At 25.4% G+C, this 14,498-nt stretch overlaps 1 protein-coding gene across 16 annotated transcripts in view; it reads right to left on the bottom strand.

Annotated features, from left to right (window-relative positions):
- The window catches only part of LOC132935313 (ELAV-like protein 3), a 43,438-nt gene that overhangs the window by 14,273 nt on the left and 14,667 nt on the right, over positions 1-14,498 (bottom strand). Inside the window, exons 1-8 of one of the 16 annotated variants that reach the window (XM_061001815.1) lie at positions 12,250-12,278; positions 10,127-10,431; positions 7,411-7,425; positions 6,209-6,312; positions 5,977-6,130; positions 5,852-5,893; positions 4,932-5,190; positions 1,267-1,308 (exon numbers count right to left, since the gene is read on the bottom strand). In XM_061001815.1, coding sequence (XP_060857798.1) covers positions 1,267-1,308; positions 4,932-5,190; positions 5,852-5,893; positions 5,977-6,130; positions 6,209-6,312; positions 7,411-7,425; positions 10,127-10,431; positions 12,250-12,263 — 935 coding nt within the window. In that variant the 5' untranslated portion in view covers positions 12,264-12,278. Of the gene's footprint in view, positions 1-1,266; positions 1,309-4,931; positions 5,191-5,851; positions 5,910-5,976; positions 6,131-6,208; positions 6,313-7,410; positions 7,426-10,126; positions 10,432-10,734; positions 10,805-10,931; positions 11,488-11,530; positions 12,229-12,249; positions 12,279-14,498 lie in introns of those variants that run through there. The other 15 variants (XM_061001818.1, XM_061001814.1, XM_061001820.1 and 12 more) reach the window with 15 other exon arrangements.

The raw sequence follows: 14,498 nt of genomic DNA, 5'->3' as shown, positions 1-14,498 counted from the left end.
AAATTTACATCTAGCGGTCGTCAGAAAGTATTGCATGTTAACCTTAACAGTCACCTCTAAATAGCGGTTATTATTTCATGTTGCTTCAGTGACTGTTATATGGAAGTTTTACTATATAATACTTTTTTATTATTTCAGGAAAACTTATACTTGTTTATATTTTATTTAAACAGGTCTCTCTTGGCTTGTATTAAGTGGTATATTAATGTTTATTCCATGCACTTAAATCATGTAAACTATTATTATCTAATTTAAATACATTTTAGGCCTTAGACCGTTGAAAAAATTTAACAAAAATAATTGAATTTTTTACTAGATGGTTATATAAAATTAATTTTGAATTAAATTAACTCTACATGGAAAAGCTGTTATGATATTTAAATTATTTAAACAAACACAGAAGAAAAATAAGAAGAAAATCAGGGGAAGCGTTAGCTGTATATCAGATTCTAAGTGACCTCAGATATTGAGTAGGTTACTATAATAAAAGTTCAATTTAAATTTAATGATACCATATGAATAACAATTTTGTGCGGAGGTGTATCGGCTTTATTTTAAGGATATTTTATAATTGTATTAATTTGAATTTCTATTTTTATTAAAGTTTACATAACATATGTATAGATATTTCCAAAATGTTATTTTCAAAAGCTAATAACAAATTATTAGTATATTCTTGTATTCAATTTCAAAGTTTTTTGAGACATATTTTTTAAGTTATGTCTATAAAATACTAAAATAATTGTAATTTAAATTAAAAGAATTTATGTATTATTTGTTTTTGAATTAGGTACAATGAAATCGATTTTATTCAAAAACTGGTGTTGTGTAAATAGATATGTTTCTCTGTAATTTTTTAAAATATGTCTAGATTATTGAGAAATGTTACGGAGTTTTAAAAGAAAAACTATATCCAATTAGCTACAAGAAACCCCAATTAAGTTGGCATATTTACTGCTCTAGAAGGCGACAAGAGATAGAAAAAAAAAACACATAATTGTAAGACCAATTAACATTAATCCATTTAGAATCTAAAAAATGGTTATCATTTTAAAATATCACAATCTAGTCATCGTTAGGCAATCTATTTAAAAATATTCACCAATATGCTTGAAGTAAATAATTTAGTACTGAGCTACTTTTTATACTACTTTCTAAGGTTGAAAATGTTAATTATTCATTTTAAATGGATGGACCTAGATTTCCATGTACCTACAATTATCATTATTTTATGTTTAGAAGTCTTATTTAAGAAACTATACTGACCTCTGTAAGCCTTTGTTTATGGCTAGCATGGTCTTTCCAGTGCTAAAACAAAATAAAAATAAAAATAATAAATATATATTTATATATATTTATAAAACAATAAATTCTATATAAAATAAATTGTACAATGAGCGGCAGCTTTAATAAATATTAAGTTACAAGTAAACATAAATTGTAAATGGTTATCTCCAACAGTTATTTGATGCAACAAAAAAAGGAGGTAGATACAAATCTTGTTGATAGCATATTGTTAGAATTTTATTTATCCATGGAAAATAATACAAAATATTTTCTTAAAAATCGATCGATGAACTATTATACTTGAATAAATAATCTTTATTCATGTCATTTAATAAATATTTAACATTATTATCATTGATTAGAAATATTTTCTATAAATGAAGCAAAAAATAAATTCAAAAAAGTTAATTTATATACAAAAATAAATAAATCAAACTGTGCCTTTCATATGTTTGACACATAAAATAATAATAATGCATAATACAATTAATTTTTTATTCAAAAATAAATAAATAGCAACTTAAAAAATCTATCTTAAGGTAAATATATAAATTTGATTTTTTTTTACAAGCCAATAATTACATGCACATCAATGAACAATACTATATACCCCCTCTTTCGACATGAAACATAAGCTTTGTTTCACTATGTTCTATGTGCACAACGAAATTAAATTGTGTCTCTATTTAAATAATTTCTGCCTACCAGCAATTTTGTGTGCTCACCAGCACTTAATACAAATAATTGGAAATATATTACCTATGCCATCTCGTGATACATCAATCCATTGGTTATAAATTACACTTTGCTACAAATCCAGGAATGGTATGAACAATTTCTCCTCTCCATTGATTGGGTTATTGAGTTTTAAGTCAAGTTTTGATTTATTATGAATATTATTTTTAAAATCATTAACAAATAATGTCAATTATGAATTAAAGTATAATTTTGACCATCATCCGCGAAGGAATTTTAGGAGTAAGAGTTAGTTATTTTATTAAAAATACAATTAATAATTTTTAAATAAACAATTTGATTTATGCTTAAAAAATGATAAATTTAATAGAATATACCCACTTCATAAATATCGAAATACACATCATGTCAATGCTAAATAGGTTAATTTGAGAGGAAATACTTATTTAACTATCGCACAACTGGAACTGAATCCTCCTAGCCCTAATACTTTGCTGTAATGTTCTTTACGGTTGTAGACTCAATGGAATTAAATAATATAGTAAATACACACATACAAATATGAAAATATGAAACTAAAATAATATTAATTAAATACCAGCAGAATAATAGTATTTAATTTAAGCATTTATCAAGTAATGAAATGTATGTACACATTAAAGTTGAATTTTGAGTAAATACTATACTAATATGTATTAATTACATTGTAGCAGTGATCATCTAAATACTAAACTTATATATTCAATGAAAAAAATTCAACTGTAATTTTAAATATATTAATTTAGTAGTTAATATTGCATTAAATAATAGAAAAAAATCCAATTTTTATATTATAAAATTGATTTAATATTGGTAATGATTATCTCTAAATACTCAAACTATACTTAAGCAAGTATAGTTTAATACTTCTTGATATATAAACAAAAGTATTTAAAATTGTTTTTTATTTTTTCAATTTAAATCATATATTGTTATAAACTTAAAGAACATTACAACAACATTACTTATCAACCCTTAAGTTACTAAAAATTAATTTTATGATATGTACATTAATATATTGGTATATGTAGAATAGTATAATGTGCAATCAAATAAAATAAAATTGTAAAACAACACTATTTATAAGCTGCCACACTTTGTAAAATAAAAAAAAAATAAAAACAAAAACAAAAGACAAAATAAAAGTATAATATACTAAATTTAATGATATTAAAGAATAATAAATTTAAAAAAAATACTGTAATCACTAATTAATAAAAATTTAAATAATCAGGAAAATGTTGGTTCTTTAATAATAATATAATTACGTAAATAATATGAAGTTAAAACAAATGAAGGGTGGGTGATTTATGCATGAAATTAAAATGTAAAATGTATTATAAAATATGACCATCATTTTACAGAAATAAATAATTTGACTTTTGTTAAATAAGCAGTTAAAAGACATAAGTCATAATATAATGAATTAACATATAATTAGAGCCCAGAGGTTCAGTATACAGTCACAGTTAGCAGTTTAAAATATAATGTTAGTATTTCAGGCATTAGATTTTATATTATATTTGTGAGAAAAATTTAGTGTAGGGTTAAAACATACCAATGTTTCATTATAGAATCTAAAATTTGGATATTATATTATATTTTTAAAATTATTAAATAAATGTGTAAAATATATCTTGATATTAAAATCAAAGGTGCAATATCATTAAATCTGGTTATTCTATTAAAATATTTGTAGAAATAATTTTTTTTTCATATTAAAAAGTTAAAAAAGATTATTTTTATTAACTAAAAGTTGATAATTTTGAAAATAAAATAAATGAACATTAGAAGAGTATTTTAAAACAAAGATATACATTCATCATAAAATAAATGGAACCATAGATACGGTGTATCTCTATGTATTATGTCTTTGTAACTTAGAACACTAATTTTCGTATGCATAGTCAAGTACGTGTCATATAAGACATGTTATCATGCCTAATGTGACACATAAATTGACTATGCATATGGATATAAATTGGTTTATTATTTTATATTATATTGATTCATTACATTTATTATGAAAAGTTCAATAAAAACCATAATAAGTTATAAATTTAATTTTTAAAATATTAAAAACAATATTATGAATAATTTATATAAATAAGTATGTAATTATAAAATATATTTTAAATGTATTGATCAAAAACACTATTATACGCTCATTTTATTTAAGATGTCAAAATTAAAATGTCAAAATGTGATAACTTTTTTTATGCTTAAAAATATTAATATAATTAGTATTGTAAATTATAAATTTTAATTAATACATTTTTGACTATGATATAAAAATAAAATGCTAACTAGAATTTAAGTACTGTTATTTGGGCTTGTGCCTATGAAAAATATATTAAAAATATATTACTAACTACAATCTTAAATATGTAAAAGTGAACGAACAGCACTCGAGAGACCATCAAAAGAAAATTTGCGTTTAAATAATGTATAATTAACCAATTTACGATGTGATTATTAAAAAAACAAAAAATAAATACTTCCCTTAAAAATCTAACTGTAGATCCTTAACTATTATATTTAAATGAACATTAAATATATTGTTATTTGAAAAACCTAACATTTTAACTATAAGGTCTTTTAATTTATTTCCCCCTAGTCAATAAATACAAAAATTAAATTTTTTAATTGATAAATTGTAGGTATACCTTATGTCATTAACATTTATTTTTTTGATCCAACTATAATTTAAGTGTTTTATATATCTGGTATATTATTGTTGTAAATGTATATTTAACGTAATATATTTTTCCTTTTTGTCTAACCAAATTATTATTTAAATTTCTTTAATAGTAATTTTATTGAAAAAATGGTACATTTAAAATGAATTGTTAATGAATTGATTCTAATAATATCACTGTAAAACAAATGAAGAGAAGAAATGGTCATACCTGGATAAAGGGGAGAGTGGAATATACCTGAAGCGCCCAGTAGGGTGATGAATAGGGCCAGCAGCAAACCTTCGAGCTCCTTGAGGAGTTAAATAAGCTGCTAATGCAGGTACTGCTTTATTGCTACTAGGATTGTTGGCAAACTTCACAGTAATTGATTCTGTTGAACCTTTGGGAACAGTTCCATTTAATTCTTGAATTGCTCGTTCTGCTTCAATTCTTTGATCAAATCTTATAAAACCAACACCTTTTGAAATTGCTAAAAAGAAATTGTAGTAAATAAAATGTATAACACATTTGACCACTTACACATTAAGTTGTCGAGATATCATACAAAATAGTAATATAACAAATCATAGTGTGTTATAAGTTTTGTAGAATGAAATTTAAAATAATTTTATTAGTATCAATAAATTATTTAGAATGCTATTATTTTTATTTATATATAACTAATTTTAACTATAGTGTATTTTATGACTATAATATGCAATAAATAAATAATTTTTTAACGTAAAAAATATAACATTTTATTCTGAGTATTAACTACTAGTTAGAACTATACTAGATTTAGATCTAATGTAGCTATTTTGTTTTAGTTATTTTTAGTTTACTATCTAAAATAATTTACATGGATTTTTTTTATGAATATTTGTGAAATAATAAGTTCATATTTTGTTTAGAAATAATAATAATAAATACAAATTGAATTATATTTTTTCATTAAATTCTAATTATGAACAATTGCATCAACAATATAAAATTATATTTATTCCAGATTAACTTATTTAACTTAAACTTAAATATGTTTCTGAATACAGTACAAAATATGTTGGTGAGTTAATTTGAATTTTTTGTCAGAATAAGTGATTACTGATTATCACATTTCAACTATTATTCTTTTATTAAAATCAATAACTTACACGGCGAATGATCTCCTCCAGTATTTCCTACAAATTGTCGCACTGTGAACATATCAGTAATATTTCTTCCATTAGAATATTTCAAGGCAAACAATGAAATAATGAAAATATGAAACTAAACTCACCAGTCATATTATCACATAAAATTCTTGATGTTATTATCCGACCATAAGGACTAAATAAATTTTCAAGGTCTTGTTGAGTCATATGTTTTGGAAGACCACTGACATACAAATTAGCCCCTTTAATTGCTTCACTACTAGGTCTTGCAAATGATACCTTAAATTATTTTTATTACAATTTATTTCTATGACATTGATTAACTAATATGATACATATGTATAAAATAGAATGTACCTTAATTGTTTTATTTTGTAATCTTAGTCCATTTAAAGTATTAATTGCTTTTTCTGCATCTTCTGGTCGATGGTAGTTAACAAAACCATAACCCAAACTTTGGCCTACAAAAACAAAAATAATTGAACGATTGAAGCCTGCACACTATTCACAACATATCATATCCCAATATGATAAATATAAATAAAATAGTGAAACAATTAAATATCAAATTAATTTATTGAGTTATTAATTATATATGTATGTACCTATATGTATGTATGTTCATATTCATATTAATATCTATAATCATTATTAATATATGCAAATAAAGTTCAAAAAATAAAGTTATCAAAAAAAAAGTAGTTAAATATACTATTGAGGTTTTATTGTTATATATACTCATAGTCTCCTCACTTGATTTTTATTCCAATAAGTATAAATTACTTCCAACAGACTATTATAAATACTTGATTAAAAATTGTAAATTTAATAATAATATAAATTGTAGATCAAATCTCATGATTGAATTTATATTTAACAAATTAAAAGACTTCAACATAAAAATGTCAAAATTTAAGAATTAAAACAAAGAAGTCAACATTTTTTCAAGTTATAATACTAAATTAAATGTATTCATGTTAAAATGGTATGCTGTAATTTTACTTAACAGAAGTTTATTTTATTTTTTTAAACTTCTGGCAAATTTCAAAATGTCCTCTCTAAAGTACCATCTGTGTCCAATTTCTAATCTATAGAGAGGCTATATGAAACTTTTGTTGTACTCATTGATTCTTATAAAACACCCTCCCCGCCCAAAAAAAAAAACTAATAAAAATTATAAAAATTATAATTAAATATACAGATTTACTAAATAAAGCACATGATAGTAAAAAACAAAATCCTGCTCAGAATATTAAGTTCAATAAATTATAAAAATGATATGACTGCAAATTTATATTGGGAAAAATCAAAATATATACAACATTTATATAAATAATATTTCTAAACTTATATTTCTGATCTCAAATACTTTACAGTAATACTATACTATACTGTTAAGCCTATACTTTGTTCGAGAACTAAGTAGGTATTTTTATTACAAGCTAGTGTGGGAATAAGTACACATAAATAATACATTTTTACAAAAACAAAATAATACATCCTAGTTTTAAATTAAAAATTGCCATATTAAGAACTAACAATGCTTTAAATTACAGTACCTGATGGAAGAGATCCTGTTGTGAAAAAGCATGAAAAAATAAAAATAAAAATAAAAACATATGTTATGAGTACCTAGGTAGTAGGTATATTTGTAAAATGCCATTACATAAAAAAAAAAATGTTTTTTATAAATGAAATATTTTTAAATGTTACCTATTTAAAATAAATGAAAAATTATAAAATCATAAACATAAACTATTTATGTAAACACTAATCATACACCACTTATAAACAAGTAATTGTTTTGTTTATTTAGTTATAGTACAAACTAATTAATTTTAATTAAAAGTAAAAAAAATAAATATTTTAATTATAAAGTTAATACCGATTAATAAATACTAATAATTATAATAATTTTCATAATAAATTCAATGGTCAAAATTAAATTAAAAAAATCCTCCTGACATTTGTTTAGTTAGAAATTTATATTTTATATAAATAAAATGTATTATATTAATTTATTTTATTAATAATCGACTAGTTAAAATTATTATGTTATAAGATAGGTAATTTACATTATAAAAACCAATAGTTATTTATCATTTTAACCAAGAACGATATAATACATGTTCTGATTTGATTATATTCACAAAAGGCTATACATATTTAAAATTAAATTAATTTAACCAGGGAATATATTCATTGAGAATACAAATAATTCACACATAGGTACATCCTTAAAACTAACAATAATTTAGTTGTTCTGCAAAAAAATATTCAATGGTAAAATTAAAATTTTTTATTTTATTAACATTTTATTTACCTATTACAATCACAATTGTTTAATAATAATTCCAATAATATGAGAGTTAGATTAAACAAACTTCTTCAAGCAAACATTATAGATGCAAAAAATGTATAAATTAAATACGTCTCCATCAGGTACAATATGATTTAAAATGTTTAAGAAACAAAATTTTAGGGATTGATTTTATCTCACAACAAAAGTATGATAAAAATTAAAAATCTATGATCCAAATCTTATTCCAATAGTTTGTAATAATAACTGAATGACAGGTTTGAGGGAGGATAGGGCAAAAATCTAGCTTTTCAAAATAAATAATTAATTTAATCTATGCCTATAATTATTAGGTATAGTTTCTGTAACAATTATAGGCATTGACTGGAGATGCCTACCTAAATTAGTGATATTTGATAATATACAAAGAAATATAATAAATGTATTAATTATTAATATCAAGATTGTTAATTTTGAAAATAATATTTTAGGTTATATTTAGAGCTTTGACATACAACATCTTTGTTAAAATTAACTGTGGTATTTTGGTAGGTATATTCAATTTAATAAGAATAATACTTTAACATCACATTACATAGGTACATACATATAAGTAATAAGCATACATCACATTTTTTTTTAATAATTTTTAACATTGTGTTTAGTTTAGTAAATCTTGAGGTAAATCTTTACAGAACATTTTTAACAAATTTTTATGAATTTAAAATGTATACAAATTATTTTCGATACATTTAATATAAATTTAGATATTATATAGATTATTATTAGGTACTATTTCATACTTAAAAAATAAAAACTGTATTCCTATATACCTATGTGGAATAGGTATTTTAAAAAAACTCGTCTGTAATACATGGATTAACTTTTTTATTAGTAAATTCTACATTCTACAAATTTAAAATTATTAAAACAATGCTAGGTTTTCATTACATTTTTATATTCATTAGCGTACACAGGATTTTTAGTTTGCTTTTGCTTTTTAGATTAGTTTTAGCCATGACTTAAATATACAAGGTTATTACAACATAGGCCTATATTGTTATCAAACAAAATAAAATGGCAACGTAAAGGTACAGTCTATGGCTTAAGTATATGTCATCCCCTTACGCTGCCATTTCAATGCCTTAGCGTGATAAAATTATATAGTGGGAGTACTATTGCAATAACCTAGTACAATCAGCCTAATAAAAATTGAAAGTATGATTCTCGATGTTATTGCAATTTTACATTAAAAAAAATAATAATTAATCTTCTCTGTGGATTTATTTTGGTAGAAAAAAAGATTTTTTTTTAAATGAAGACTGGGAAGGGGGAGGTAGAACTAAGAATCCTACTTCTGCATACGCCACTGCTTATATCTGTTTATCATATATCATTAATGTACTGAGTCCATATACTCCACAACATTTATAAAGAATATTAAGTACCTAAACTCCAATCGATTTTTTTTATATTACAGTTATTTAAAATTTAAAAATTTATTTAAGATCCAATTTATTGTTTTTATAAAAAATTTATAAATTTCACATAAGAAAATCAACTAATAAATTATAATTTTAGAGTGTCTTTACCTTAAACTTTTAGAATAAATAAGTTCTTAATTGTCCATATTTTGGATGTAATTCCAATCAAGCACGAGAAATTTGTTTTAAAAAATAAAATATGTAGCTAAATAGATAGGTATTACCATTACCCAAGAATTTATTTAATAATAAAATTAAGACCATCTACTTTACCTTTAATAAATTCCCTACTAATAAATATTAAAATTATTTCATTTATATAATTATTTTCTATACTAAGTATTTGGTATAGCATTTTATATTACACTAAGTAAATTATCTTTTATGTATGTATTAATAGTAGTTAATCATAGGTAAATACAAAGATTTCACACTACTACCAAATACGAATTATTATTTGAAATAATACAACACAAATATATAAAAGCTTACCTGTGACTTTATCTCTAATAAGTTTACAGCTTTCAACTTCACCAATTGAAGAAAATAGTGATCTAATTTCTTCTTGAGTCATTGTTTGAGGTAAATAATTTACAATAAGGTTGGTTTTACTTTCTTCATTCAAAGAATTTCCTTGTGATGCATGAGAATTTGTACTTGAGGTATGTATAGAACCATTATGTGGTAGTGAATCCATTCCGTTTTGCATCATATTGATAATTATAATTCTTTTTAGATTTTTGACTAGTTTTTTTTTTGTTTCAGTAAACAAATAAAATAAACGAAAACAATAAATTCTGAAATGTAATCAAAATAAAAAGTTAGTTCAGCTATATTAATTCACATTATATTTATTAGGTATTGATAATTCAATTTAAATGTAAGATTGTAAGAAATCTTTTGAAAACAATTAAAAAAAACACATGGCGGGTCTAAGAAATCAGCTACAAATTCCACTGAATAAACCCTTTATTTTTACTGGACAACCAGCTCATGTTGGGACTGATGGCAAAAGAACAACAGTCTCAAAGTAATAACAGATTATTGATGATAGATTCAAAATATTTAGAATATGAATTATATGAAATTACTTGTAATACCTAATTAATCACTTAATAAAGTTTTCAATAGATAGGTACAATCTTGTGAATAACTATTAGTAGTATTAATTTATTTTTGAGCTTTATGATAACAATTAAAAGTGATTGTTATCCGTTTATGTAATAATAGGTATAATAAATTACAGATTTAGTTCTTAGGTACAATAATATTAATCATAATCAGATAGGTAACCTACCTAGTTCAAGTATGATTGAATGTTTAATAGGTAGTTAATGTTACCTAGTGGCTAGTATCTGCATATAAAAAATAAATAATCAACACTATTTCATAAGTACCGATAACCTATAAGCATTAAGTAGTAAATAAATAACCAGGATAAATATTCATTCATTTTTTTATTTCATTTATGTCATGAAATGTATACCTAGGTTCCTTAGTAGGTACTTTGAATGATAAATATTGAAATATTATGAATTGTGCTTCTGTCATTAAAAATACTAGTAAAACAACATTTGTTAGACCTACTTACTCGCATTTCTTATTCAGATAGATTAAAAATAAGTACTTAATAAATTATTCCTATCTTAGCAAATAATTTTTTTAAGAAAAACCTGGAGTGCTCACTGGTTGTTATAAAAAAACAAAATTTTTACAAGATGTTTATAAAGTTACACAAAAATTGTGTTATTAAATCGTGGGATGGGTATGGCCAGATGGTTGATCACCCTATGGCGAGGACTGAGGAGTTACCTAATAGTTCAAAATTCCGCAGTTATCAGTATGTGGATGGAGGGCAGAAAAATAAAACAATAGCTGTCGTTAGTTGTTACCTACCACGTAAAGTATATAATATTATATTGTTAGGTATAGCCAAAACAGCTGACAAACTAAAATAATATTATGAATTATGATAGTTGACTCGCTACTTGCAGTCCGTCGAGAACCGCCCAAGCTCAGTGGCATTTTCCAAACGCACACGTATCGGCACTGCGAACTACGCGGTCAACTGTCGGCAAACACATTTTCGGTCAACGACAAAATGAAAAATAAAAAAAACGAAACGAAGAAAAATAGAAAGAAAAAAAGAGACAGTGACAGGGCAAGTGGAGCAAGACGTGTGAGGGAGACGACGGAGACGTCCGGGCGTCCGAGAGCGAGCGAGCGACGGAGAGAGTGCGGGAAAAGTGAGACGCGTCTGACTCTTCCGACGTGTGCGGCGGCGTCGTCGCTAATATAATACGTGCTTACGGGCGATGCGTTCGAACGTCGCCTAAACTTCGATTTAACCGTTAAACAAACGGTACGTATAGTATTAAAATATAATAATAATAACTTTCCTAAGTACTATGTTGACTAATATACTATATAGATCGTTAAACGACAACTTTACACGTTCGGGAATCGATGTCGTTAAACGCGGTTAGATTTATGTAAATAATATACACATGATCATTATTATGATTATGGTTATGATGATTGTGATCGTGATTATAATTTATATTATTATTATTATGCTAATAACATCGGTACGCGATGCACGCACGCATACGAACCTGCGCACGCGCATGGCTTCACGCACGCGCGCGCTCGCGCAGTCACGCACACACAAGCCCGGTGCGTCAAACACATGACGACGATAACAATTTTACAGACTACTATAATATTATACAGGCCACAGGGTTATATTTTTTATACTATTATAATTTATAGTCTCTATTTATACTTTTTAGTATTTAACTGGTGAGTTTGTAACTTCTACGGACTACGATGCGTGAAGAAAAAATAAATTCATTCGTAATAATTATAATACTGATAATAATGATAAAAGGGAACAACTGACTAAAGAGTAAAGAGCTGTTGCGGCGGCCGACGGACCATAGTACCATACAAATATACGATGATCGGACGTCGTCGGGCTGAAAGCGCGTGCGCGCGAGTGAGCTTCGAAGTTCGAGATCACTCCACCAGTAAAAAGCTTACAAAATTCCTTTTGGTGCTACAGTGCTATTGCATATCGGCCGTGTCTCATCTCTCTCTTTCTCTCTCCCTATTTCTCTCTCTCTCGTCCCCTCCTTTGAGGCCGCTACAGACCGTCGGACCGAGCAGCTCGAGCGATCGATGGTCCGGCTGGCCGCTACCGCCCCCTCACGAACGATTGCCCGACTACCCGAGCTCGAGTAGAGCCGTCCATCATCAGTCATCACCATCAAGTATTAAATAAAATTATATTATAATTACATTATTTTATTCTTCGTTCGTACACACCCCCGCCACCCGAAACAACGACATTATTGAAATAAGGTTTATGCCATCAGTAGAATCGCGCTCGCAATCACATCCTGCTTACTTTTACATTAGTAATAAACTTTAGGGCTAGCAAAGTTATGAACACTTTTTGAGAAATTTGAATGTGTTTAACTGTTTAACTGTTTAAGGCTACACTCTTCGTACCTACTACACAGACACACAGTACACATAATATGCATTTTCAAACTCTTGCACAATAGTTCAGAGATTTAAGGTTTGTGGGAGGGGGTTTTCAGGGACTCTGGCCTCCTCCATAAGAGTTTTTTTTTTCACATTTTCGTATACATTGGAATAATTAAAATAATTAATGAAAACAGTCATCAGTCACTTACAGATACGATCGATATACAATCAAATAATAATTTTTATTATATAGGGATCAAGTATAATGTTTATCAAGTATTTCGTTGATGATTTTTTAATTTGTATATACCGACTAGTGATTTGTATTCTTTTAAACACCAACCATAAACGTTTCCCTTTACAAATGTGTTGATGACGTTGACGTGTTGTGAATAATCGGTTTTCCCTTTCAGATAATAATTTTATTTTTATATCTGTCTAAACTAGTAAACTCTAAATAGTATATAGAAGTGATTTAGTGATTTGTTGGAATATATAAATATATTGCAGGTAAAACCTGGAAAAGCCGAAACGAGGGGAGAAACGGCTTGTCGTCTTGAGTTTAGTGTTTACAATAAAAAAACTGTATCGTATACATTTTTTACGATCTTTGAAGATCACCGTAAAATAGTAGGTAGGTATGCACATTTTGACAAATTTTGTCAGAATTGGAACTTTAAACGCTTACAAAAAAAATTGTAACTTAATATGCCTTTTCGATTCGGCAGTGAGAATTCAAATTCTATTTTGTCAAAAACTGGTGTTGCATGAAAATTCTCCATATATTTTGTTAGTTATTACTTATTACTTATTCACGATGATTATTTTTTATTTTTACCTCCTTCAAGTACTAAATAGATAAAATGATCTACCAAAAACCACCACCCATGTTGAAGATAGAATATTATATTATAGAAAATGTATAAAAAAAAAACAACGCAAACAACGTTGTAAAACCAGATACCAATAATGGCCTAAAGTCTACATTCTAAAACGGCCACGAGAGTTCAAACTCATAAATAAAATTCGTCTATTAAAAAAAAAGTGTCATATTATACAGTGTATAGTGTATAACTGTATATTATACACATAAATATGCAAATATTTTAGTTTAAAATAGCCAATTAGGTATCTAAGAAATCAAGAATGTGTTATTTATATTAGTAGTATTTATTACGTATTATCTATTTATTATATATTGTAAAATAATTAATACTTTTAATGTTTTTAATGGACATAGGTACTATATAATATTCAAATGTTTATAATAATTATACTATAAATGAACATATTTGCATCATGTTTAGAATTATTTGATATGATTAGCGATAAATTAAAAAAACTTTTCTAAAATACCTAGATTATATTATAC

Source organism: Metopolophium dirhodum, chromosome 1 (genome assembly GCF_019925205.1).
Source record: "Metopolophium dirhodum isolate CAU chromosome 1, ASM1992520v1, whole genome shotgun sequence".
NCBI lineage: Eukaryota > Metazoa > Arthropoda > Insecta > Hemiptera > Aphididae > Metopolophium > Metopolophium dirhodum.
This window is presented reverse-complemented; position numbering and strand designations above follow the sequence as displayed.